Source organism: Anopheles darlingi, chromosome 2 (genome assembly GCF_943734745.1).
Source record: "Anopheles darlingi chromosome 2, idAnoDarlMG_H_01, whole genome shotgun sequence".
Taxonomy (NCBI): Eukaryota; Metazoa; Arthropoda; class Insecta; order Diptera; family Culicidae; genus Anopheles; species Anopheles darlingi.
In genome coordinates this window covers 36,730,544-36,757,526 of record NC_064874.1, presented here as the reverse complement: position 1 = coordinate 36,757,526, position 26,983 = coordinate 36,730,544, and the positions used below count along the sequence as shown (strand labels likewise).

Genomic DNA, 26,983 nt, shown 5'->3' with positions numbered 1-26,983 from the left:
CAGTATCAGATACTGATAAATAAAAGTCAGTGAAACGCGTTTCTTCCTTCAAATGCATTTCCTTCCGTTACTTCGTTCATGATTACGTTTCCAGACGTATGTGCGATCAGCCCGTTACTGCGTATCATCGGTGGAGCGACGGTCAGCGATGAATCCAAGTATCCGTGGTTGGTTCTCATAACCTATCTCGATAGCCCGGCCAGTAGCGATCGATGTACCCGAGGTGAGCTGCACGGAGCAATATCACCCGTCGGTATTCACAATCGTCGCAAATGGACGTGGCTACAAATGTGGCCCGGCTTAGGCGGCAACTCGACTATTGTTATGATCATGGAAGCTTCATATTACACTATCATTACCATCAATCGTTGATAAATATACATCCGCTGAGTGAAGCACACGTCGTGGATTGGTTTTGGTTTTTAGTGTGACTGTCATTATCAATGCATCAGCTAACAATTTTTGCTTAAATTTAATTGTGACCCTTTAATCTGCATTACTACCATTTTCCACATCTGTATTGCCTGTGAAGTAAAAGGCAGCCAAGAGAAATGCTGTTTGAATTAGAACCTACCATTACAAAACAGTTACACAAACAGCTAACTGTTCAGCTAAATATTTATTACAGTCATTGTGCAGAATCACTTAAAACATTAAAACGTGTTTAACACACATCGCAGCTTGAGATCGGTAGAAGATACCATTCGATGCCTTTATATAAATAGAATGCATTCACTGTCTAGACGCTTGCTGATTATAGAAATAAAGGAAATCATTCACAATGATCTCTCTTCGCTCAACACAACTGTACAGTAGAAGAAGGCACGGTGTGGTCCATCGGGGCGAGCTACATCCTACCAGCATTATATGATCTTCTGCGGCTTGCCTACCAACCAGAAGGTTTCCATGTCTCCTTTGCCCTAAAATGCGAAAGCGTTAGTCAGTCATGATTGGTATAATGCCCTGCAAATAGCAATGCGAGCTCCTTACCTTCACAGCAACCTTGCCACGGTACGACAGGACGTAGCCCAGCTTCTTTAGCTTCTGTGCCGCATATCCCGACACCTGGATACGGTCCGTTTCGCTGCTGCTCTCCATTCGCGAAGCCGTATTGACGGTATCCCCGAACAGACAGTACCGTGGTACCTTTAGTCCCACAATGCCGGCCACAATGGATCCAGAATGAAACCCAATCTTAACTCCAACCCCGGGCAGTTTCAGTTCCCGGATACTGGCGAGCATCTCCAGTGCCAGATCGGCCATATGTTGGACGTGAAACGGATTGATGTCCGGTGCCCCACTGACTGCCATGTACACCTTACCGACCGTCTCGACTTTGTAGGCCATCGGCGACTGGATCAGCTCGTCGAACGCCGTAAAGGCCGCATTCAACGTGTTAACCGTCGTCATGGCGTACTTGATCGAGTCATCTCCGGTGATCGTCTCCTGTATCTCCGCAAACAGTACCGTTACCTCCTCGAAGCTTTGGCAGGTGTCGTGTGGGTTTTGGCCTTCCCGTAACCGTTCCGCGATCGAACGCGGTATCATCGAGTACAGCAGCTCGTCTCCCTGGCGCTTCCACGAATCCGCCAGTGCTAACGATGTTTCCAGCTCTTCGGCCCGCTGTTCCTCTCGTTCACACATCAAATCTAAGCGAGAATAGTGGGAAAACCCGGAAAACACCATCTCTCGACTCAGCCCGTGCGGATTGAGATCATTCAGGTACAGTCCCATTTCACGCAGTTCCTCCAAGTTTTGGATGCTAAGCGGTGGTGAAGAAGAGACGCATCAGTAGTGGGACTAGGGTGCGAAGGTCACTGCCTTCTACTTACAGTGGACTGCACAGAAACACCAACGAATTGATATCCTTAATGTAGCGCATCTCACCCTTCAACAAAATACTGCGAATACCTTGAGAGCCTCGCCGTGGAATAGTCGTCATGAGCTTTGCGGCATCTTCGGCCGGTGTTTGTTCGTGCGCCTGAGTAGATTCCGACGGGGCTGCCTCACTAATTGCTTTCGTTCCCTTGGCGGAAGAGCCTTTTAGCAACTGGATCTCGAATAGGACCGTCTGTAGTCGTTTAATCTACCAGAAGCATAAGAAGGAACTTCAATTGAACAGATCAACAAATCGTTCACCTACTCATTCTTACATTCTCCCAGGTAAACGTTATCCCACTTGGACGCCGCAGCTTGAAGTGGTCAGTAACTTTCGCACCGATCAACTCCGTCGGCGATCGGTTACCGTTGTTGAGCATCCACGATTCAATGAGCTTCTCACCGACGGCCGTTATCTTCATTTCATCGTTCAGGATAAGAGCAAACGGGAATAAGTTCAGCAGAATCATACTGTTCACCGGAGCCAACTGAAGCTGTGAGGGATGGGCCTTGATGTGGACGCGTCGCTGCATCTATTGGTGAAAGAAGAGGAACATCATTTTCATCACAAACATTCCAGATCTCGGATAAGTTGTTTCCGCTGCTACTCACGTAATCCCGATTATCAAAGTCCAAACGATACTTCACTATCACCGTCTTGAGGCCTCCCTGGCCCGCCACCTGACCCGCCACCTGACCCGCCGTACCGACCGCACTATCGTTCTGGCTTTCTAGCACCTTTATGCTGACGTCCATTCCATACAGCTGCTTGGCGATCTCGAGCAACTGACCGCGCAGATACTTGGAGAAACCACTGCGAGTGCTCCGGTACACCAAGACGGCCCCGTTTTCATCCACCTCCGTCAGCTGCATCGAGGGGCTCTTCATCTTGCGGTACGTGAAGCGCATCTGCAGATGGATGTTGTCGACGGAATGGAGAAAATCGCAAAAGTATCGCCCCGTCGCTTTTATCAGCTCGTCGTAGCCAAAGTTGCTGAAGAACCGGACGAAGCAGCGACCAAAGAAGATCATAAACTCATCGCAAGGTTTACCGGTGATGGACGAAAGGGCCGCTGCCAAATCGGGAATCAAGCTGTCTGGATAGAGCTATAAAGAAAAGACACGTGGTACGTTGTAATATCGATAGAATGGGGCGGTTCCATCGTTCTCACCTGGTGGGTGTTAAACACGGTGTTCTTGCAACCGGTGGTGAGCAGTGCCTGGCGCCACACGAACTCTCCATATTCCAGCTGAAACAAAGCAAAGACGGAAAGTTTATTTATGTTTTTTTTAAACTGCATAATGCATCTGGTTGATGTGTTAAAATATATCCTAAAAGTAATGAGGTTTATGCTTTATGCTGTGCCTATTCTAATGAGATTTATGATAATGTTTAAAGATCTTTAACAGGTAACACTTGTTGAAACTTTCAGTGTGTCCCTATGCATTTTCTTTGCTTGTAATCAAGTGGCAGTTCCATTGGCAAACATAATCAAAATATTATTTGTCAAATATCTGGCAATCATTCAATGATTCGACGAACTCTCTACATATTTGCAATCCAAACAAAACGCATGAAATATGAATTGAGATACCTTTTTTCAGAAAGGAACGATATTCAATGATGACCATAAAAAATCTCTCTAACCTGGCGCTTCTGCGTAAAATACACTGTTGAATATGCATTTCCAAAATACACTGTTGGATATGTGAACACAAAAATAAACAAAAAAGGCTCGATATTGCAAGCCACGTCCCTGCTCCCACATTAAACAAGAAAGCAGCGCATCATTTACTCCAGGGCGCGCTCTGTACCACTGTTCGCTACCAGAACCATGTCCCAACATCAACCCGAAACAGACGTGATTTGCATTCATAACCTTTCCGCTCACTGTGTTTGTACAATCGGAGTTGCCATAAAAAGCGATCGTAAAGTTTGGATAAAAATTACCGCAGGTCACTCCTGCATTTATGACATATCCGCACAGCAAAAGCAGCTCCCAACGGACCCAAAGGAGGAGCAAAAGTATGGTAAATGTTGCTGAATGGCCTCGATTATCTATCTTTATCCATCTACCACGTCTCCTGCATTTGAGATGGTCATCCTCAACATTCCTCGAAGACTGCTCTTCGAACAACGAACAGCCAAGCGATGAGCCAAGCAATAAAGTTCGATCGAACAAACGGGGCAGTGCGGTAGCACGATTGATGTCGAACGGAAACAGTGAACTCTGAACTGGACGCTTATCGACCCCAAAGGGGAAGTATGGCTTCAGGGATGTAATTAATTTGATCGTCGCAAACACCCCGCGGGAACCTATAAACAATAATCAAATAGTCCTTTCTTTTCCTGTTCGCATCCTTTCGCCGTCTTAGCGAAGGGTTTTCCATGGAAACAATGACACTTTGAACTCGGCGTCGTTGACAAGACATGAACCTTATGGAGCCAGGTCAGAGTGGAAGGGTAACTACTGATATCCTGTCGTTGCAGGGCTAGGGAAAACCACGATGATGAATGGGTTCTCAATGACCTCGATTTCGGGACAAAGATAACGCCCCGGACAATCATGTTTCGTTCGTGGCGCGACCCTATGCTAGGGACCACTTTATTCTTTGTGTATTGCGCTAGGGAGTTTAATCAAACCGTCGTTTATTATCCATTCGAGCAGCAGTGTCCTGAACTGACAACCTTTCCTTCTTAATCTTGTCCCGTGCCCGGGCTTACGATACCTTTTTTATATGTTGCTGCCATGTAACCGCTGATGAAAATCGTAGATTACGAAAGAACAAATCCTCCCCATCCATCGCAATCGCGTCGTTCGATCGGCCTCAATGTCGATAGTTTGAACCATTTTTCACTGTCCATTTCAGACGCTCCGACATTCAACTGATCTTGATGGAACTTACAAACACAAGTTACTACGATAAGAAACGTCGAACAATAACTTGCGTAATGCTATTAATCTTTCTAACCTCTTCGAGGCGATGATATTTCCTAACGCTACTAATATCGTGATGCACAATGTGATTCCGTTTTCACGATTTATAATTAAAGTTAACTTTCATGAGCACACCTTTACATATCAATCTTTATTTGTTCATTAAAGATCTCCTATGCAAAGGGCGTATAAAACACTCACGGAATTGTATTGCATTGAACAGAAAAAGCCTACTTGCTGGTAGTCTCTGTGATCAATCCAATAAATGCCCGACGCTGACTCGCCTTCCTTCGCTGCCAGGTACGGATGGTAGAGAATCAGAATATAGGAAAAGATTTAGATGAATACTCCCAATCCTACAAGCAGGTTTATATCCACCGAGGGGTGAAACGTTATTTCCACCTTGTGGGCTTAAAGCACAATACCAGGAGCCCCAATCACATGGCTCAACGCCAAAGAAAGCGTATCATTCTCACTGCAATTGAATGGTACGTGAAAAAGGACATCGAAGGATAACTTAAAGCTGAGGAATGTCTTGGCACCAGGCATCTGGTGTCTTCCATGCGTGAAGCTTTAATATCGAATCAACAAACACTGATTACCTGGATTGCCGTTATGGTACGTTCGCACTCCATTTAGCGACGACGATATCACGGCAACCATAAAGCTTTTCGCGGAACATACACCATCACCTGCCGTTTTCATGTAACGGAAGTGGTCTGATGGAACGCTTGTTTGAAATTAAATACAGAGAATCCAACCAATTTCCATTTTGCTGCCCTTTTTATAAGCAGGCGGCAATTTGAGCATTACGAGCCTCAGGACTAAGGCCCACGCTCACAGGGAGCTTTCCCGGGAAGTAAATACGATAAAAACGGCTTATGAACTGTACTGACTGGGGACCATCTCACGCTGCTCCGCTACCGTTCATTTACTACCGAGCGTGCATAATGCTTTAAAACGAGTGCCAACCTCTTGCTGCTGGTGAATGCTGGGCACAGAACACGGCAAATGAAATACGCTCTCGGCTTTCTTACCTGTACAAAGTGTTGTACACTCTCCAACAGCATCCCGTACATGGTGGCGAGGTTTTACTTTTATTCTGCTTCCACTAGACGGTCGTCGGTCGTGAGCACAGTTTGACGGGGAAATTTGGCAGCATAAATATAGCTCCGGGCTTAGGCCTCCAGCAGCGGGACCAAGGCGCCCAACGTTAATGTTCCTATTTTATGCTGTAACTTTGTTTACACGATGCACGATTCACGCAGTAGGCGAGGGAACCATTTTCCTTCTTCGCATACAATAGACACCGTCACGATGTTGACAAAGGAACGCGGATAGCGGCAACGTGCGCTGGATGTATAAAAAGAAATGAAAATGAAACACTGTTCATAATTTTGGTTTACTTTTGTTTTTCAGTTAAAATCTTGAAAACCACTACGGGATCCATCATAATTCATTATTTGTGATGGATCCTTAGTTTTGTTGAAACGGTTGTACCGAAAGAAAAATGATGTCCGCTTTCAACAAATCGGATACCATATGGTTTGGCTCGTTTAGCAGCTTACCGACATTTTAGATTCAAGCATAACTAGACATAATATTCATTCGATGTCACTCTTCCTGACACAGTGTAATTTATTTATCGACTTGTTAAACCTCTCGCGATAATATTATGCAAATTCCGTTAGTATCGTCAGCACGATTGCCATGAAAAGTTGTTTACAATCGGACACCCTGGTCAAGCAAGAAAGTGCCACCACTCGTCACTTGTTACGCAAGCCGGTGAGTTTTCCTCCTTTCTCTAGGTCATCCGGCCATCACACCGGGACCACACTTTGTATACACACTCACGACACTTTAGCCCCATCTATTCTTATCTTAGCCGGCCTAAACGCGGAACGTTCGCCACAGGCAGTGACCTAAGCAGCAGTGAGCGCGTGGCAGATCGTTTCTGCATAATTTATCTTATGTTTGTATTTATCTCCTTCTCCTGCTCTCAACGGTTACTCATGGTTTGGTTGTATCTGCCGCGCTACCGTAAAACCACTCTACCTTTCCAGCGCCTTTTTCCTTTTTCCATGTTCTACTGTAGCACACTGGCATTGATCTACCAGGCTTGGATCGCAAATTAGCATAAATTTCCGCCACAAATGGAAAACATCTTTCGCCGTACGTCCGCTCTGCAAGAGACCCAGGAATTACCACATCCCGTGGTGCAGAAGGGACAACGCTCCCCACCATCCGGGTACCGGAAGCTACCGGAAACGTGAAGGTGAGTTTCCGATAATGGAAACGCTCCATCGGTTCAAATTACCGGTCTCGAAACGACAGGGACCTCCGGGATCCATTTCCTGGCATCTCCGGCCACGTATGCCGGCATTCAACGTCTAAGCTCTTATCTGGTTCAGCTGATCGGTCGGTATTCGGTGCTAGTGCACGTGTTGTTGCTCGGAAAGAACGGAAACATCAGGCATGCCTGCGGCGGCAGATTCCTCGGTTGTCCTTGGTGAGCCGAAGGGACGGAAGTGAAGGTTAGATGGAATGCCCAAAGGAATTTTTTAATTTAAAAATAAAGAAAACCAAACCAACATACTGTAGCAAGGCTAGTCTCTTGCGACAATATTTCATTCTTTCGTTATCTCGCGCCCTCTCTCTTTCTGTCTCTCTCGGCAAATTATTCGTCTCACTCAGATCGGTATAGGTACTTTTTCTAACCGACCTCGGGTTTTATTTTTAACCGTTTTCTTCGTTTTCTGGTCATTCATCTGAGCCCTAATGGCGGCAAAAGTGCTTGACCTCTAAGGCTGCATCGCATGGCGGGTCATGGCATGTTAATGAAAAACTCCGTCAATAATGATGATTTATTGTTCTCGAGTGAGTTTTGAAGATCACATCATGGACCATTCGTGCATATGAGAGCGAAACTCTAACCATTACGTTCACTCTTTATCACTTTCAATTTCTCGGATCCACTAAAACCTGCCAGAGATTTATGCGCACGTATGTGACCCCTCGTTCAGACCGTACTGGCAGCCGATCGAACATGACAAATGGTGCTTTTGGAGCGTATCATAATTTAATCTGGAAAGTGAACTCCTGGACTCACCCACATGACCCTTACGAGGATGAAAAATACGGTGCTGATCCTGTGGAAAAGACACCCAAAGCGAACGGGGCACTATATTCAACCCGGTGAGCACCAGTAATGGTGGAAAAAGCTGAAAAATACGGAACACTGCCTATTACAACGCTGGCTTGTGAAGAACAAACGACTTTAATCAAAAAGCGAATTTTCTCCCCGAACAGAATCCTCCTCAATGGAGCAGCTGTGGTCGTACTCAAGTGTTTGCTAATCGTACTCGGAAGATGGTACCCTTCTAATTAGGTTTTTCGTGCTACGAAACGTCGTCTCAAAACACGGGCTTTGTGCGAGCGAAAGTGGTGTTTCAATATTAATTTCCAGCTATTATCTCAGCCCGACCGACCCACTCAGGGGTTTCTGTCAGAGAAAACCACTTGGTTAAAAATACACTCGGGTAAATGGGTTGTTCTGGGCTGAACAGACCATTTACCGTAGAGAGTGTCTTCTCCACAATCCAGTCAGTCGGGCCGTTTATGGTACCTGGAAAGGATTATAATAAACAGAGCACACAACCATTCGCCCTTCACGCTGCATTTCACATTGCAGTGCAGTTGGTTTTAAGGAGCTCTCTACATTTTATTCTGATCACGCCGGTTCCGCTGGTACCACAAATGGAAAACCAGTACATTCTTAGGCGCAGCGATGTGTACTCACTTCAGGTACTGACACCGGTTGCTTCTACCGAGCGAGGTTGACTCAGCGACAATCAGCAGCTGGAATTAACGACAACATATCATACCTAACGGAACGGAAGTCAGTAAGTACGCGACTAATGCGTCATGCAAATCGAAATGTACACCAATACCATCAATACACCGTTTGCAATTACAGTCTCGGTACATTAGCCCACCGGGACCCTCTGAGCAGTAGGCAAACATAAAACAAATCGTTCGCACGTGACCGAATTTCGATTGCGAACCATTGCAGGAACGTTCGGAAGGTAAGGGGCAGGTGACAAGTGGGTTACCTGAGCAGCTATGGCAAACTGCAGCTCGACGATAACAGAGGCACAATCGGCTGTCGCTTCAATGTGATTTCCACCCATTTTCATGGAAAACGGGTAAAACCGGTGCGTACACGGAAACCCCAATCAGTCGGGTTCGACAGAAACGGATACAGCATTATAGACTTCATGTTATCAATTTGGTTTCTTTTTGCGTGTAACAGAGAAAGGGACCAGTATTGTTGGGTATGGTTGCCGGTTGTTGGGTAACATGAGTTGGAACGCTTGCGGTATAGGTTTTACCATTGTAACCCGTCCAACAATCGATCGATTATCACCAGAGCATCATTATATAGAAGAAAATGAGTCTCATTTTGCCCGTCTTAAATCAAACTGCTTGTGACTACTGTTTGACGATTTCAAAGTTCTGTTATCATAAATCGACGGTAACTTTTTCTTACAATCTTTCACAATAAGAAAAGACTGAAGTGCTTCTGCCTTATTGTGAAAGTTGGACCATAGGGGCAGAATAAAAGAGCCATAAAAGGACTGTTTATTTGAAACAGTTTGTCACCGAAGACTCCCAGCTTCCTCGGAAACGCACAGCACGGTGTCCGATGGACATGAACAAAATCGTTAAAAAACGAAACACTGTTTGTCGCTACTCCTACTCCCTTCAAGAAAAGACTTTGCCTTCGGAATTCAGATGGAGTGATAGAACAGAACCTCTATCAATACAACATTAGCACAGCCGGTCGCTGAAAAGTTTGGCCTATCACTTTCCACTCCGAGCTCGCCGCGATGTATGTGTCAGTGAGACGGTGGGGATCGAATAAATTGCGTTTTTTCTTTAACATTAACTTTTTTCATACAAAGTTTCACAATTCCCTAGGGAGGGCGGGGGCGAAAATTAGATGCTTTGACCTAGTCTTCGTTGTATACCAAAAGGAAGCGCCCGGAAACCCTGCCACTGAATCAATCTTCCTCGTATAGTAATCCAAGAGTAAGATAGCCCCAGCAGGCGTTGATGGTGGTATATCGCCAGCATGAACCTTCTTCCTATTTCCATTCGCCCAGAATTGTACTCTGGATTATCGGTAAGAATGTCGCTGATCTGGAATGAATGCGTATCAGTGTGCATTGACTGTGTCGGTGTTTGGCAGGAGTTGCTACAATAAGTTTTTTGAACAGGGAATAATTTTTTGATCATATATAAGGAAGGACGAGAAGCGGTTTTAGTGTTTTTTTAAATTGAATTTATGAAAAAATGAACACTTTTGTAGACATTTTTCCTACGCAAAAAGAAACAAGATGAGTGGTTCTTGCCTGCGACAATCTCATACATTTGACATTCAATGGCGAAACCATAAAATGGACAATTTTATGTTGGTACATTCATAATCCAATTTATGAGAAATGACGCATCCACTGAAGCAGCTCGCAGCCACGAACATGTCAGATGGCATTATCCAAGGGACCCTTTTTAATTTGAACAAATTAAAAGCAAGTACCCCACGTTACACGGTCGGCAAAAAAGGAAAAAAAATGCCTTGGGACGGTTTACTGATTACCCCGGACTTCAGTGAACCAGCAAACCGGTCGCAATCACCGCAAAATTCTCTTTTTTCATCGATACTAAAAGAGCGAAACCAAAGCTAACAAACTGACTTTTGGAGTTGAAACCGCGTGTTTAACTTGGTTGGCACAACCAAACTGGCATCGATGTTGGGTACAACAGGACGGACTCCTGTTCACCTTTAACGAACATCAAAGATTCTGACATGTGTGGTAAGCCGGGCACATAAACACACAAGGACTGAAAAAGATCCCATCACGAAAGATAACGAAAAGTAAGATGCTTCTGCAGATGTACTGATGTGCTGATCCTATTCTAGGAAGGATATCGAACTCTTTTCTTCCGCTGTTTCGTTCCAAACATATGCACTGTTACGTCAAAAAAAAAGTCCGACCAAGCGCCTCCATCGTTGCTTGTTTGGCCCCTCAAAGCAACATTAATGTTCAAGTTCACCTAAAGCCTATGAATATACGATTCGCATTCATCAAACAATCAACAAATGCTCTTCGTACAACCAGTCCATGACCACGGTCGAGTCGACGAAACGCGTTCCCGATCAAACCGAGCCAAATGGCAAAAATATCGATAACAGTTCATGCTACCACTGGGTGGACCAATGGCAAGGCCGCGCACCTAATCAACCGTACCGAAGGCCTGGCACATATTTTTTCCCATTTGCAGCAAGTCGTAAAACACGAATCGATTCATATTTTATGTCCCCCTCGAACCAAACACACCAGACTGACGCACAAATCGAACACGAGTAGGAGTAGCACCGTTTCTTGCAAACATTTTTCGCCTATCACCGTCAATCAAACGCTTTTCATCAACGTTAACGTTAACACGCCGCTAGCTGGAGACGCTAGACTACAAATCACGCTTTCGGTTCCTTCCGTAGGACAACCACAGAGATGATTAACATAGAAGCTGCTAAACTGTTGGCGCCATAGCGGACCGGCTGGCTGGCTGGCTGGCTGGCCGGTTCCCTGAACAATGAGATGCCATTCAATGTCACTTTTACGCTCGCTCGCACTACCGAACGCCACCGATGGACATTGATGCGGAACCACGCGGTGACTCGATCGGTGGTAGCATAAATTTAGCAAAGACGTACCTCACACTCCGATACTAAGACACGAGATACGAGACGCACTTGAACCGCGGTCACAACGTCGGAACGCTCCCACGTACGCACGTTCGACTTGCACCACGATCTGGACGCGACTGACGAGACTCGGGCCGACCGCTCGGTGGTCGCCTTCTTTTATACCGTTCTCATGCGGCCCGGGAATCTGTGGTAGTGTCACCCGCGAATGGCATCTGCCAGTCAATGCATTTTGTCCGGGGTCCTGTGTGTCCGATGTGGTTAGGGTAAAATGACACCCCACTGAGAGAGTTTGGGGGGATTAGGAATTCGTCGTTAATTGGTCAAGCATTTTTTACAATTAGCGCTTGGGTTATGCGAGGTGGCTTCATTCTGACGCACCCTTACTTTGTGAAGTTACAAGATAATAGAAGATTATTATTGTGTTATCCTTTATGTTGTTAGCACACAAGTTTAATAAAAAAAGATATACATTCATGCACGGATCCTTTATTCAACATACTGCAGCATATTAATATAAATGGATTTAATGATTCCTAATTTCCGGAGATATTTTAATAAACAAGTAAAATATTATTCGTTCCTTTAAATGCTATTCAAATTTCACATAAAAATAAATATATTAAATAACAAATTATTCAAGCATTAGGGTAGCTTCGTTGTGTCACGTTGTGTAACTGAAATCAAACACTCACTTTAACTTTTTAGTGAAAGAGTTAACAAAAATAAAACAGCTTTGTGAAGTATACTTTTCATCAAAGCACTAGCAAACACCAGGGCGCATTTCATGAGTCGTGCCTCGATGGAAACAAATTGCTTCCACTCCCAACAACGACGCTCTACGGCACGCGACCGGCTGGTAGGGCATGGATGTTATAATTGTTCAATTGATTGGCAGGCAGAAATCGCTCGACAAACCGAACTGCGTGCCTCATCAATCATCAGCATGATTGCCGCGCGCTCTCAACACCCTGCTACTGATCTTCGAACTCCATCTTTTCGGACTCTGCGAGTAGTGTACCCAATCGAGTAGTATACTCAATCGAGCAAATCTCTCAGTACAGACGTACGCATCGTTTCTCATCGGCTGCGACTGAGTACCACGAGTCGCGAGTAGCCGAACACGAACATAGCACGAGTAGCCCGGCGAGTGGTCGAATCAAACGAGGAAATCGGATTGAGGAAAAAATAATGAAGAGTATCAGTTACCTTTCGATGAATTTCGCGCGCAGCAGACCTATCACACCACGACCTATCACAGCCCCTCTATTAGAATGTAGATCATTTCAGATTTAAAGAAATACACGGTTTAATGAACTTACATTAGCCTAGAAATTTATTCCCCTTTTACTTCATAATCATATTTGCATCAATAGAAGATGCCACTATTGCTGATGGCAACTCGCACCGATGACCACAGACCCCCGCGAAACCTTCGGTGACGTTAAATTAACCTCGTTAACGCTATCAATTGGTGTTCACTGACCATCGCAATACGGCGCCAGTTCGCTTTCACGAAGCATCGACCATTCACCATGCCATAGTAGCACCCGCCAAACCATCTCTTCCGGTGATAAGCCCGATGCCCGTCGGCCACTCGCTCAACCGCTCGCTGTTCCATCTATTTACATACAATCGTCGCGGGGTTAATGCTCAGCGTAGAGCGTGGAATCAAGCGGTAACAACAAACGGGTTACGCTTCATTGATCGCATTACGCAAAAGCCAAGGGGTCTGGGTTAGGAGAAAGGAACGTGAAAGACTCATTCATAGTAGCTTAATACATCCGAAGGGTAGCAACCATAATCGCACCGCACATCATCGACAACACGAACGCCAACGACCCACCAGTGGCCGTACGCGGACCGCCCGCTTTGGCGTTCTCTTCCTTCAGAAACTCGTACAACGGTTTGTAGTACTCGAGCAGTGCATCGGTCCGTAGCTCCGTCTCGCCCGTCATCGCCTTTAGCGCTTCCGACCAGTGTACCGATCGGCCAAGCGACAGGCCGGCACGCAGCCGTTCGCCGGCCGCACGCGATCCATCGATGTCGCACTTGTGCAACGGTTTCGCCGGATCCTTTGGATCGTACTGATTGGCCACCAGACAGAGCGCCTTGTGTAGCTGTAGATCGAGAATGTGTGCGATGAAGTAGGACACATACTGGCTATCGTACGGAATATGATACTTGGCACCGGGATCGAAATCATTGCCATCCCGTTCGACTGGTGCTGACACCTTCTGGTACTTTTCACGCAGTTCCCACCACCGCTGGTTCCACCGATCGTACGGCACCTTCCCGGAGAATACCTCCCAGCGCCACATATCAATCAGCAGCCCGAACGGCAGGAACGCCACACGATCCAGTGCCTTCTGGTAAAGCGCATTAATGTTCACCTCGTACGTGTCTTCATACCCTTGGAGTAAACCAATCTTCTCAAAATGCTTCGGTGTGGCCACGGAAAGTGAGATGGTATCGCCAACGGCTTCGTGAAACCCGGGGTTAGCACCACTGCGCAGCGTTACCGGTTGATCCTTGTACAGAATGTAGTAGTTGATGTGACCCATCTCGTGATGGATCGTCACAAAGTCCTCCATGTTCATTCGGGTGCACATCTTAATGCGATAGTCCTCACGATCGCAAAAGTCCCACGCCGATGCGTGACACGTGACATCTCGATCCGTCGGCTTCTCGATCAACGCCCCGCGGTTCACATCGTAGCTCATACTGTTATCCGGCAGCCCCAGCCCAACGTAAAACTCGTTCGCAATCTCAAACAACTGCTTCGTGGTATAGTTCTTCGCCTTCAGTGCCTCGGTAATATCCAGATCGACCGTTCCAGTAAAGGGTTTCGTCCGCTCGTACAGATTAGCCCACGATTGGGCCCACATGTTACCGAGCAGATGAGCCGGTATAGTGTCCTTACCAGCACCATCCGTCATGCGATTGCCGTAGATTGCCTTCAGCTGTCGGTGGACGTATTTGTGCAGCTCACCGTAGAACGGTTCGACTTCACTCCACAGCCGTTCCATCGTCTCCACGAAATTATCCTGCTCGAAAGCCGAACGCCACTGTTCGCCCATGTTTGCGTAGCCACCGTAGCTGGCCGCCCGGTTCATTACCTCGACGTAATCGGCATAATCACGACGCATGGTACGACCGGTATTTCGACGCCATTCCGTCCACACGTACAGCAGCTCGTCATAGTCTGTCGATTTGGCCATAATCTCGTACAGTTCCGGATCGAGCGACAGCTTACCGCTCGCACACTGCCGCTCGGTGTACGGGCAGATCTTGGCCGTGCTGTACGTATTCTGCATCCTACCAAGTGCAGCTTGTAGCTAGAAACGAAAGAAACTTTTAAGTGAACGCCCACGGTCCCTAATGGCTAACGGTCGGTGTAGTCTCTGCGGCTTACCTTACTACGATCTTCGAAGGACAATTTGTTGATCGATATTTGCGTTAGGAACTTCAGCTGCCGGCTTACCATCGGATCGGCGAACGCATTCGGATCCATGTCGGCAAAGTAGCGATAGTAGTTATCCAACACAAACTGCGTGTTGGTGGCGAGCACCTCGGCAAGTTGCTGCTGAAGCACCGGATTGCCCACATCGACCTGCGTTGCGTACTGTGCCTTCACCTGCCGATTGCAGGCCACCGAATACTCTCCATTGTACCGCTCGACGATGTGGTCCATCTCCGCGGTTTTGAACTTACGATTCTCTTCCTTAAGGAAGCGATACAGCGGCTCGAAGTACTCGAGCAGCGCCTGGCCACTGATCTCCCGCTGGCCCGTTAGTTTCTCGAGCGCATCCTGCCAATCTTCGCTGTACCCCAGCGACAGTCCTTCGCGCAGCTTTTCGCCCGCCGCTTTACTCTCAAAGAAGTCACACTTGTGCAACGGTTCCGTGGAGCTGCTCGTTGGATCGTACTGCCCGGCTTCAATGCAGAGCGACCGGTAGAACTGGAACTCGAGAATGTGGGCCAAAAAGTAGGCAATGTACTGGGAGCTGGCCGGAATGTGATACTTCGCACCCGGATCAAAGTCCTGCTCGGTGCGTTCGATTGGTGCGTACACCTTCTGGTACTGTTGGCGCAGCTCCCACCAGTGGGCGTTCCAGTTGCTTTCGTTGACCGCACCACTGAACACGTCCCAGCGCCACATATCGATCAGATAACCGAACGGTAGGAACGCTACCCGCTCGAGTGCCATCTCGAACAGGGCGTTCACGTTGTCCGCCTCACTGTCGGCGTACTCATCGAGTAAACCCACCTTCCGCAGGTGGTTCGGAGTGGCCACCGAAAGTGCGATCGTATCGCCGACCGCTTCGTGGAAAGCGGGCGTAGCGCCTGTCCGGAAGAGTTGCGGTTGCTCCTTATACAACAGGTAGTACATGATGTGGCCCATCTCATGGTGTACGGTGATAAAGTCCTCCATGTTCACGTTCGTGCACATCTTGATGCGAAAGTCTTCGCCGTCACAGAAATCCCAGGCCGACGCATGACACACGATCTTTTGCGGGGGCTTCTCGATCACCGCCTTCGGTCCATAGCTCATGGCACTGCTCGGTAATCCCAGGCTCTGGTAGAACTCGTCCGACATCGTGAACATCTTGGTCGCGTTGTAGCCGAGCTGCCGCATCTTTGCCGATACGTCCACCAGACTGGCGTTCGGGAATGGTTTAATGCGATCGTACAGATTGGACCACGATTGAGCCCACATATTGCCGAGTAGATGCGCCGGTATCATTGGATTGTCTCGGTCCATTCGATCACCGTACAGATCGAACAAACGGTAGCGCACGTACGTGTGCAGCTCATCGTACAGTGGTTCTACTTCGCGCCACAAACGCTCCAGCGTTTCACGTAATTTCGGATCATCATACTTTGAGCGCCAGAGAGCACCGTAATCCTCGTAACCATTCGACAAATGCGCCGCCTCATTAACGTATCCAACGTACTCCAGATAATCGGTGCGCATCTTTTTCCCCGACTCATCCCTCCAACGGCGCCACACGTACACTAGCTCATCGTAGTCACTCGATTCGGCCATCACACGCTCGAGCTCCGGATCAAGGGTCCACTTGGGGTCGCCCGGCTGGCAGTTCTGGTTGTCGTACGGACACACCTCCGCCAGCTGATAGGCTGAATCCATTCGGCGCATTACCCGATTGTAGGCCTCCAGCTTCGCCGCCGGGAGGGCCGCCGTCCCGAGATCCTTTAGTAATCGTAGCTGCTTCCTTACCTTCTCATCCTTGTAGTTCTCGACGATGGCATCCTTAAAGTACTGTTCGTAGTACTCATTCCGGAACTTGGCGTACTCCAGCGAGACATTGTTCTAGGGAACGAGATGTAAAGGGTGCCATTAACAGTGTCTCTTCCTGCTGCTATGCTATTCCCCCGTACCCCCTTACCTGCACTTCTTGTAGTGTCACGTTCTCCGTATCGGTGGCCACGTTCCAGTTGGCGATGGCATTGCGATTGCAGTGGTACTTAACTTCGCGATCGTATTTCTCGAGTGCGGCCACAATCTGCTCTTCGGTTAGTGCATCACGTTGTACCACCGTCTGCGGCAGGGACTGCACCGTCCATACCGAGCATCCACACACGATCAACAGGTATGCGAATGACTGCAATCCAATCGACGGACATTAATTAGTGGCAGAAGTGATGGGTTTTATTCGAAAACAATTAATCACAGAAGATTGATGTTAAGTCGATAATTTGATTGAAAGCTGTCAATGTTGCTTTTATGTACACCATCGTTACTTAGTGAATAGATGCTAGTTCCATGAGATTTAGCACAACAACCAAACGATTATTGCCCTACGTTTTGATAACGTGTAAAACAAATATGTTTCTTTTATTTTGTATTATTTGCAAATGTTGATTATGTTGATTAACTAAGAATGTTAAGGGCTGATAATAAAATCCGCGATCATGAAAGGAAATTACACCCCTAAGTCCATTTGAAGAGCACTCTTCGCAAGTAGTTTACCTTTACTCCTATAGCAGATAACTCCGAGTTTGGTGTTCGAATTCCGAAGAAGAACGGGAACAGGTTAGAGTCAAAGATTAACCGTTTGCAGATGATAAGCAATAACGAAATGATGACAGTGAACAATTCAAACAATCGGTTTTATGGTCAAACTCACACTGCATATAATGCGAGATAGTCGAGTGCCGTCAAAGTGCTCTTTTTTTGGTTTACCGTACCACTTTATCTCGCTGCGTCACTTCAAACAGATGCAATTACATATCGCGTATGTGCCATAAAGTGTCTCGAACATCACGAGCCAAACTTGCTGGGATATCAAAACTAGAGGAATAATAACGAATACGCGATGGCCAGCATGAAATTCCTCCATCATCGTCGACGTCAATCCCTGATCTACTTGATCGATCGAAGGTCAACATGAGGATGGACGAATCCAATTCGATCAACCGGCTCCAATGAATTTGCAATTTCGCTGGACCCACCTTCACTTGCCCACGTGGTACGAGTGTGGCGGTAGATCCATTGTACTGGTTCGTTGAGGCCAAAGACCGACTAGTGATATTCCGGTCACGAATCATCGTTCATCGATCGTTGTCGCATCGATCAAACAGGCCCTACGCAATGGCGGAGCTTCCCGTGGGCTTACCTTCATAATCCGGGCCCTCGTTGGTGTAGCTTCGGTGCGTCCACTTTGGTCAACCAACAGGCGACTCTATTACTACACACTGGCACGTACAACCGGCAAACACGCATAACACTCCGATATCGCAATCCCAAAACGCTCCAATGCAAAATGGATCCCCAAAAACCGGACGGTATTACCGGACACACCGTGTAGGTCTCACCGATTGGATTTTCGCTGGATGGCAGACGAACGGCTCGCGGTTTGCCCGCACTACACTGCCTTTATTCCGCTCGGCACCTCGGGGAGCGAAGGACTGACAGTTGATGCTTTACGCACCTCGCTGATATATTACCGACGTCACTCGGTTAATGCGTTTGATGATCACTACTTGACGGTTCGGTCGCACTGGAGGGAGACACAGCACGAGTAAATTGCAACGGCGCACCGTCCGCGAGTTGTTATCCGCATTGGCTACCACTACCTTGTGTTGATCGTGCGAGGATTAGCCAGTACTATAGGTTCCCGAGAGCGCAAACCGACACCTACACTCTCGTACTCTCCGGGCGCGAAATTGTTCATTGCAAGCGATTCGCTATCCTTTACCCGATTCGCTCCGCTTATCGCACTAACCCTTCTCTCCGGACAGCCTTAGTGTGTGCGCGCACACGCGCTTATCGCGATGTGTTATCGCTATTTCAAAGCCACCACTCATGTACCTCGACTTGCGAGGAATTTGCTACTGGAGATCTGTTAGAGACACTATTCCACCCTAAGCCAGGCGTAATTGGCTATCGAGTCAAGTGTACTTGTACAGGCTTTGGTGGCTTTTCTTGATCGAAGACAACTCCTTGAGAATTAAAAAAGATCAGGATTGAAAGAAAGTATAACTTTTACTGTAATTCATTTGTAATATACACAAAAAACAAAATGATGTGTGGGATAATATAATCAGTAGTTTTTTTTATTATATGTACAAACAAACACACACAGGCACAACATATAACTTCCTTCCAAGAGCGTTCCCCGGTCCAGGAACATTCTACCATCAGGAACAGACACATGCTTATCACAGTTTGGTTGGCTCATCACCATTGGCGGTCGTTGGCTTTGCGACGTGGCTGGCAGGGGGCACCTTGTCGCTGCCGATCCCGCCACCACCATTCTCATCATTCTCGAAGGCTGCGTTTGCTACGCCAATACTGATCGTGATTGCACGATCACCAGTGCCCTCACCGACTGCCGCTGACTCGCCCAGCTGCCGATGCTTATCTTCGGTGCGCTTTTCTTCCGCGATCTCGCGTGCTTCGCGCTTGTGCACACGATACATCCAACTAGAGGAAAGCGAAAACGTAACGCGTGTAACGTACAAACCTGACATTCGCTAGTGCCGGCGAGGGTACTTACAGAAAGATGATCACGGCCGGTGAGGTAAGAGCGCCGCCGAGCAAAAAGAATGCCCCGGGAAGCACGTTAATAGTAGCGGAGTATACCGTAGTATACATTGGGGCGTAAACGAGTGGCATCAACGCTTCAGCCACACCGAAGAGTGAGTTTACCTTGCCCAGCTCATCGCTTGCCACCAGCTTCGATGCAATCGAGCGCATCGAGATGAAGGACGTGCCGTTCAGCATTTCTACGATCGGACCTGCGAGATGAAGGAATGAAAAGATCAGTAAGCGCAAATAACTATATTGCTACGTAGACTATTCTATGAATAAAGTGTATCCTCTTCGATATGTTTGTCTTGTTCTATTAAATGATCTATTGATGCGAATGTGATACGCATACTAAAGTATTCGTTTTTAATAATATTCAACATCTACATACGAAATAGGACGTTTTCTAAGAATCTGCAGCTCATTGGAACGCGTAGAATGATTTTTTTTGCTATATTTTCACCTTTCTATTTGTCGCCTTAACCTTACCAAATTTCTAATAAACTTTGAATTTGAAAAATTTGTCTTACGATATCTCCAATCACGTTTATGAGGTCGTGCTAATTGCATTTTTATGATGAATTATTTAAAATAATTTCTATACAATTTCCACAACATAATCTCTATGTAAATGAGTGATATCTGTACATGCATCTCAACTTTTACACGAATTATAATGATACATTTTGAGTTTGGACGATATGAACAATGTAATAGTCAACATTTTGCACAGAATACTATCATTTTTTTTTTCAAGGCAATAACTCTTTGTTGTTTAGCTTCCAACAATAACATCTACAGCCTTAATAATACTGACGATAACCTTACAACAATAACCAAAAATATAGATTTCATTACGTAAAATGGGTTGGACGACTTAGTTTACGTTCAGCTAACACCTTAATCATTTAGGCGTGAAAAATGTTTTTTGAAGAGCGCATATGTGTTTCAATAAGAACAGAGAACACGATACCATAAGGATCAATAATGAAGCTAAAAATTAAAACAATATTTAGATTTTTCATTAAACATCTATTCAATAAAATGTACTATTTAAAGGTTACTGATAATAAAGCTGTCCTTTATATAAAGAAATATAATTTAACGGGTTATCTATTACCACAATACCATTCTATATCCCATTTGCATCAACAAAGCTGTCATGAATAACGAATCGTTTACTGGCCCAATATGGAACGAAAATCTGTTGGAACCTTGTGTACTAGATTTACCAATGCCATCATAGGATTTCTGTACAACGTAACCAACCAAAGCAAAGGCGTAAAATTTAATTTTAACAAGTTATCTCTTTCACAGTGACAGATGTCCTTGACTTAATGTCAAGTTACAAAGAAAACATAAATATAAATTTTGCACTTGCTGACCTATAGTGAGGCTTACTTTTCGGTAAATATTTGGAGGAGAAGGTGTTGTAGTCCCTGACCTCTTGCCAAAATAAACAATAAGCAGCATGCCTGTTTGAAGAGTGCCTTGTTTGTAGATGAAAGGTACAACATGTCACAAACCGATTGTATCATGAGAAGATTTCGCTGAGCATTCAAAATCATGATTGCATCTCAATTCTGATAAATGCCAATGAAATGCCATCACTATTAAATCATGGGCAACTATGCAACAATCCATAAGGTTGAGTACTTACCAAGGTAGAGCTGCCAGGTGGTGACAGCAAACGCGTACACAAAGCTTGACAGTATCTTCGACATGCACGACATTACACCGATCAGGGCATCGTCTATCTTGAGCAGATGAGAAAAAACGCCTACGGAGAAAACGGTCCCAATCAATCCCGTCAGCATGCCATACGTAGAGAAGAAGCTAAATTCCACTTCGCTCCAGTTGAACCGGTATCGGGTGAACAAATAGATAACCGCCATTTCGCCTGTGTTGAGAAGAGAGGGCGAGAGAGAAAGTGGCAGATAGCGCGACGATAAGCTAGTGAATTAGACCCGCGAGTCCCAGTATGATGACCTTGAATGGTACATTAGCCAACGGCATAGCGCTTCTAATCAAAGCTAATTCTGGCACCGGGAAGCTTACCGTGCAGTGGCCCGATCACGACCATCACCACGATCATGAGCATGATCACGCGGAGTCGCCTTTGACGCTGGCCAATCTTGAACGCCACCCGGAACGTCTCCATGACGTGCTCGCGATCAAAGAAATCAGTCAGCAGGTTTCGTTTCTCGCTGGCCCGCAGTCGTTCCTTTTCGTTGAGAATGTTTACTTCCGGCACCAGGAACGCCCCGTAGAAGAAGGCCACCAAGTAGAGGCTGGCCGAGATGCTAAACACACCGTAGAAGCCGATCTGCCTATGGATGAACATTGGAGACCATGAGACCGTGGGTCATTGCTTTCAGTTTGGTACGCGCGACTGCGCCGACTTATGGACTCACTTCAAAAGGATGCCACTGAAGGCCATACCGATGGGGACGCCAAGCGAAAAGCATAGGTTCACGATACCGATTCGCAGCGTACGCTCCTCGGTGGTTGTCACGTCCGCGATGTAGCTGAAGACGCCCATAAACATGGTGAACCAGCCGCCGGTCAGGGCCGGAAACAGGGCTTCCGTGATGCCGGCCACCTCCATCGGTACTGACTCGAAGTACGTGCAGAGAATCAGCCCGATCGCCGTCAGAAACTCACCCACGATCGGTATCAGCATGCAGGGTTTTCGCCGACCGTGCCGATCGCTCCAGGAACCCCAGAACAGGATCAGGAGACAGGGCAGTGCACTCTGGAGCACCGTTTTCCAACCAGCCATTCGAGCCACCAGATGCTGCACCATTTCTTCCTCACTGGAACGAAGAAAAGCAGAGACTTAGGATCTAGCATCTAGCTTCCTACAAAATGATCGCTCACAAAGACTACTCACTGGGTATAGTTGGCCGTATCGCGCCGGGTTAGTGCATCGCAAATCTCGTCGCCATAGGCCAAGTTCACGCGGCACGCCTTTTCCAGGTTAAGGTTCTGCGTCGCTAAGCCGGCCAGAACGCTCGGCATAATGTAGCACGCCAGCATCGGTTCCACGGTTATGTTGCGCTTAAAGTAGAGATACTTTTCCCGCAGTGACGATCCGGCCGATTGCGATTCCTTTGCCAGCACGGTCGGCCCCTTTTTGTCGTGGCCATTCTGTGGCTTAAGATCCTTCATTCTATCCTCTGCTGAGATGGAATGAGGGAGGGCTTGTCAGCTAAAGGAGAAATCAGAGAAACAAAGCACTATAAGCAGTATGATCATGCTAAAGCCGTGGAACCAATTTGATCGCGGTCTCCAGTCTTCGATTGAGGACGGAAAATTCATGGCCACTCACGATCCGTGAAGGCGCTTCTAAGTTCCCTTACCATCTGTCTTTTTCCGTTATGAAATCTGGCTCAAAACAGAAAGAATTGCACACCATATCATTGAGCTCGAACGTTCCCACCACATAATTCTCCTTAGCTGTTATGCATTTACCAGTGATGATACCGCAGCAGCACCATACCGGCTAAAGAATGCAACCAAGTCACGTTTCACGCTCATGATCGAGAGGCATACCGCGTGACGGCGCTAGCAATATGCGCTTCGTTCTATCGTGTGTGTGGTCGTGGTTGAAACTTGTGTATTTGCTTCCATTGTGTGTTTGCGATCTGTCACCACATCAAGTAACATCGCCAATGACACCTGTACATCTTCCATGCGACTTCCCACGTCAAAGAAGCGGCATTTTTTCTACCTAAAAAACCACGTCATGTTCATAGGTGTTCTCCATAATTTCCCCCGTGTCTCATTCATTCGTTCAACTGGTATCAACAACAGCCGAACAATACAAATATATAAATATTTACTGCATTGTTAAAATGAATACCAGCACAAGAGTACTAGAGAAGTGATTTAAAATGATTGAATTTTGTTTTGTTTTTCGCAGTTCCATTTTCCATTCAAATGTTACATTGTTCTTCAACATGTTTGTCTTCATTCTACACATAAATATTGAACATTCCCTATCATCTGCTGGTTTGATCTTCTACTTGCACCTGGTTGTCTTCATAGCCCGTTAGTGTTTACACTATTAGATTTACACTACCGTAACTTGCACACATCGCATGATCATATGTGTTAACGTGAGCCGTGAGTCTACTTAAAGAAAAGATGGTAGCTTAATTGAGGGCATCCGGGTTATCATGAACATGTTATGGGGCATAAATGCTCACTCACCCCTCTCAAACGCTTGTGGCATCTTTTTCTCCTACTTGCCCGCATACATTGAGGTGCGGTTCGACTGATCATGAGGATGCGGAACAATTCTTCTACAAAATTATCCCCTGTAGCGATCGATCGTGTACGGTGGCCTAATATTAACTCGTTTGCTGAAACCCTGAAATATAATGGGTTCTATAATTACAACTGTGTCCTTTAGAATTGATCTAATTCATACCCGTTTAGTAGTGACGAATCAAAAAAGGAATACCAATTATCGAATTGCATCGGCCGGGAATCGAACCCGGGCCGCCCGCGTGGCAGGCGAGCATTCTACCACTGAACCACCGATGCTTGTTAGATGCCGCCCACCAATTTTCAAACCCCACCACCCACTGCCAACACACATTTGTCGCTTTTCTATTGTTCTTATCTCTCGCACTCTCTGGTTACACTCCAAAAGTAGCCTTCATTACGAGGCACTAATTTAAGAATCTTCAACAAACCGTAGTCAACTTCTCGCGAACGTAATTTATGGGGAACCTACCGTTAATGATCATACATTTCATTTTCACTACCACTAAATTAGTCACATAAAGCATACTAGCACCCGGCACGTTGCTTCCCAAGGTTAGGCCAGCAAACAATGATTGCAAAAAACTCATCCCTTACTTTTCCCCCCGCAATAACTTCCACGATTATCGGATGCCTATATGCATGCACTGGTGGGCCCCATAATTACAACTCGAAACGTGTACAAAATCCGGCTGATAGAGAGCGAAGCGTGCATGCGTGTAGGTATGTCACATAGATGGTAGGGAGTTTTTCGCCTAATTTTCCGCCATCACCACTCCTCGTTTTGGTTGTATGGTGGTAGTAGTGCAGGAAGAAACTCAATTATTGACAAAAGCGCACTTAGTTCAACAAAAGCTATTGTAACACCAGATTTGGATACTGTTGAACGTATGAGCAGAACTATCGGTTCTTGTTTGAATCAATGGAAAGCACGCATCCCAAAATAGCAGTATTGTTTGATTTTTTGCAAAACAAATGTGCCTCGAGAGTCTGCACGAGACGACGCATGTTGGCCGCTTAGTTTTCATGTACATTCGACACAATTGTCGGTCATTAGCCGAAAACAAACAGTTTACCGCCGTTTAAATTTGTCATTTTCTGACCCAAAAGCTGTCACAATACACGCAAAACACAACAGAAGCCAAATCATAAGCCTCATTCGCTGCCCCAAGTGGCATCAGTTATTGGCCTAATTTGCATTTTTCATTTTCATTTGTCAAAATGTATTCAAATGACAGGCGCTTGCACACTGACGTCGTTCTATGACCATTCCGCCCACCGTTTCATCTTCCCTTTCAACATAACAGAGACTTACGCCATTAGCAATCAACCACGACATCACGTGCCACTGCCACTCTCTGTTCTGGCCAGTCGTACAATGGGAGATGGGGATTCGTGGAGAAACGGCAAGGGGAGAAGGGGAAGTTAGAACGATAAGCGGATGATCATTCTTCCGGTGACTACCGGTGACCAACAGTCCGCACGGAAACGAACGCGAGCGAGCCAAATCGATCAACTTTGCGCGATTCACTGCGTGGTGGTGTGCGCATCCAAGCTGGCGGTGAAGCGCTTTTGCCCGACGGTGCGCCTTGAAGACCCGACTAACAGTAAGTGGAGCCAATTCTGGACGAAAAATTGAATTAGCCTAATCGCCACGATGACACAAGGATGCCGCACGTACAGTTGGAGGCCATTTTATACTTACTCCCTCAAATTGCTTCCCGTGATTCAGATAACGTTTAGGATCAGCAAATTAATGAACTCGTGTGCGATCGGCAAAGACTGGGCAGCTTGTTCGAGGGTCCAATTCAACACACGATCACACAGGATCTTCGTCGGAATTTTGTGAAAAGTCCAATAGAGATATTACTCAACCGCATCAACGATCGTACGATTCAAACTATGTTCCGGGATTGTTTCGCACTGGAGACTCTTCTTGCCCTCTAGTACGAGAATGAGATCCTTATTTTACAGCTATACTAATGGAGATTCAGCATACAATCACGTTCGGAACTTTAACCGTCGCTTCGGTGCGGCGTTTGTACACTACAACACGTTCGCTAAGACTGCACGGTGCCACGGTCATAACTCAACTAAATTCGCGCCTCCATCACCGAGGGCAGATTGGCGCATTAGGGATTTATCAATTGAGGAAAACTGACCAACCCCGGGACCACGTCCAAATTGTGGGGGGGATTGGAGTTAGTGGATGATAAATGCACGAACACGAACACACCTGCATACACGAAGTAACCGATGGACCGCGCGATATGAACGGAATGAGTAGCGATCCAGAGAGGATTGTCATTTCAACCTGTGCTGTGCTGTCGTGGTTGTTACTATTGTCAACGCGAATCGTGCCCTTCCAGCATCGCTGGATCGCGACACCGTCGTCTATTTGCTCGTCCCCGAGTGGTGATCGCGCTCAACGAACATGCGATCGGAGACGAATTCGCGCGCAAACGCTGGACCGCCCACGGTTACTCACGCTCGCAAACTGAAACCTCTCGAGCGAGCCATGCATTGTTTGCTCATACGCGATATGCGCAATGTATGTCACAGTCTGTAGTAGACGGATCTCGCAGGCTCCACGATTAGTCGCTATGCTATGCGCGTGTCGATCGATTGCTGGTTCGGACGCGCTCTAAAATAGTAGATCCATTTTGTTCACCATACTACCACGGAACAAGCGATTCCATCGAAAACAATAGGAACTCGATTCATTTAGCTCAAAGAGTCTCACGGTCTTCCAAATCGTTACTAGTATGCATCTAGCAAGTTGCAGGCGAGAAGATGTTAGCCCTTATTCTATTGACACACGTGTATGACTGAGAAAATAAACTGTACCTGAGATTGGCCAGCCGGGCCAGAAGGAGGATGTGAATCCACGCGGACCTGCCGAAAACACATCTGTTTTCTACCCATAAGGGAACTTGCTGGCGGTTGATAAGCTGGAGCTTAAGGATACAGATGAGCATGCAATTAAAGCAGTGACATATGGCGGGAGACTGTGCAGCGTGATGAGGTGAAGATCGGTTGATCGGTATGCACCCTGGAAAGCAAACCGCA

The 26,983-nt window shown here is 46.6% G+C and overlaps 3 protein-coding genes and 1 non-coding gene across 8 annotated transcripts; all 4 read right to left on the bottom strand.

The window, feature by feature from the left end:
- Positions 1–601: 601 nt before the first annotated feature.
- LOC125948547 (soluble guanylate cyclase 89Db-like) lies at positions 602–11,701 on the bottom strand. The gene is made up of 8 exons (XM_049674736.1): positions 11,596–11,701; positions 5,855–6,170; positions 3,051–3,128; positions 2,491–2,985; positions 2,154–2,411; positions 1,833–2,086; positions 991–1,762; positions 602–920 (listed from the first exon to the last, which is right to left on the bottom strand). The coding sequence occupies exons 2-8, from the start codon at positions 5,894–5,896 to the stop codon at positions 864–866; spliced, it is 1,956 nt and encodes a 651-aa protein (XP_049530693.1). The 5' UTR covers positions 5,897–6,170; positions 11,596–11,701; the 3' UTR covers positions 602–863.
- Positions 11,702–12,905: 1,204 nt separating this feature from the next.
- LOC125948519 (angiotensin-converting enzyme-like) lies at positions 12,906–18,794 on the bottom strand. The gene is made up of 4 exons (XM_049674687.1): positions 18,228–18,794; positions 16,998–17,213; positions 15,002–16,921; positions 12,906–14,924 (listed from the first exon to the last, which is right to left on the bottom strand). Exons 1-4 carry the CDS (start codon positions 18,231–18,233, stop codon positions 13,362–13,364), a joined length of 3,705 nt encoding a protein of 1,234 aa, XP_049530644.1. The 5' UTR covers positions 18,234–18,794; the 3' UTR covers positions 12,906–13,361.
- Positions 18,795–19,145: 351 nt separating this feature from the next.
- LOC125948561 (solute carrier family 46 member 3-like) lies at positions 19,146–26,376 on the bottom strand. 5 transcript variants are annotated; one of them, XM_049674760.1, is made up of 9 exons: positions 25,620–26,138; positions 23,858–25,537; positions 23,005–23,776; positions 22,536–22,853; positions 22,057–22,458; positions 21,701–21,972; positions 21,303–21,542; positions 19,611–19,851; positions 19,146–19,537 (listed from the first exon to the last, which is right to left on the bottom strand). In XM_049674760.1, the coding sequence occupies exons 4-9, from the start codon at positions 22,811–22,813 to the stop codon at positions 19,273–19,275; spliced, it is 1,698 nt and encodes a 565-aa protein (XP_049530717.1). In that variant the 5' UTR covers positions 22,814–22,853; positions 23,005–23,776; positions 23,858–25,537; positions 25,620–26,138; the 3' UTR covers positions 19,146–19,272. The 5 variants fall into 5 exon arrangements, with proteins under 5 accessions (XP_049530717.1, XP_049530716.1, XP_049530718.1 ...); XM_049674759.1 differs by having other exon boundaries at positions 23,005–25,537; XM_049674761.1 differs by having other exon boundaries at positions 23,005–24,354; positions 25,914–26,138.
- On the bottom strand, positions 24,123–24,193 carry Trnag-gcc (transfer RNA glycine (anticodon GCC)). Its single transcript has one exon. It is a non-coding gene; the product is annotated as a tRNA-Gly (tRNA).
- Positions 26,377–26,983: the final 607 nt, after the last annotated feature.

Coding starts and splice junctions, on each gene's coding strand:
- LOC125948519 (XM_049674687.1), bottom strand. Junction 16,922..16,997: donor TGACACTACAAGAAGTGCAG/GTAAGGGGGTAC, acceptor CTCGTTCCCTAG/AACAATGTCTCGCTGGAGTA. Junction 14,925..15,001: donor CCTTCGAAGATCGTAGTAAG/GTAAGCCGCAGA, acceptor TTTCGTTTCTAG/CTACAAGCTGCACTTGGTAG.
- LOC125948547 (XM_049674736.1), bottom strand. CDS start 5,896: ATGTACGGGATGCTGTTGGAGAGTGTACAACACTTTGTACAG. Junction 1,763..1,832: donor GTGTTTCTGTGCAGTCCACT/GTAAGTAGAAGG, acceptor ACCACCGCTTAG/CATCCAAAACTTGGAGGAAC. Junction 921..990: donor GTGGCAAGGTTGCTGTGAAG/GTAAGGAGCTCG, acceptor TTCGCATTTTAG/GGCAAAGGAGACATGGAAAC.
- LOC125948561 (XM_049674762.1), bottom strand. CDS start 22,813: ATGAAGGATCTTAAGCCACAGAATGGCCACGACAAAAAGGGGCCGACC. Junction 19,852..21,302: donor CACCTGGCAGCTCTACCTTG/GTAAGTACTCAA, acceptor TTCATCTCGCAG/GTCCGATCGTAGAAATGCTG. Junction 19,538..19,610: donor CCGGCCGTGATCATCTTTCT/GTAAGTACCCTC, acceptor GCTTTCCTCTAG/TTGGATGTATCGTGTGCACA.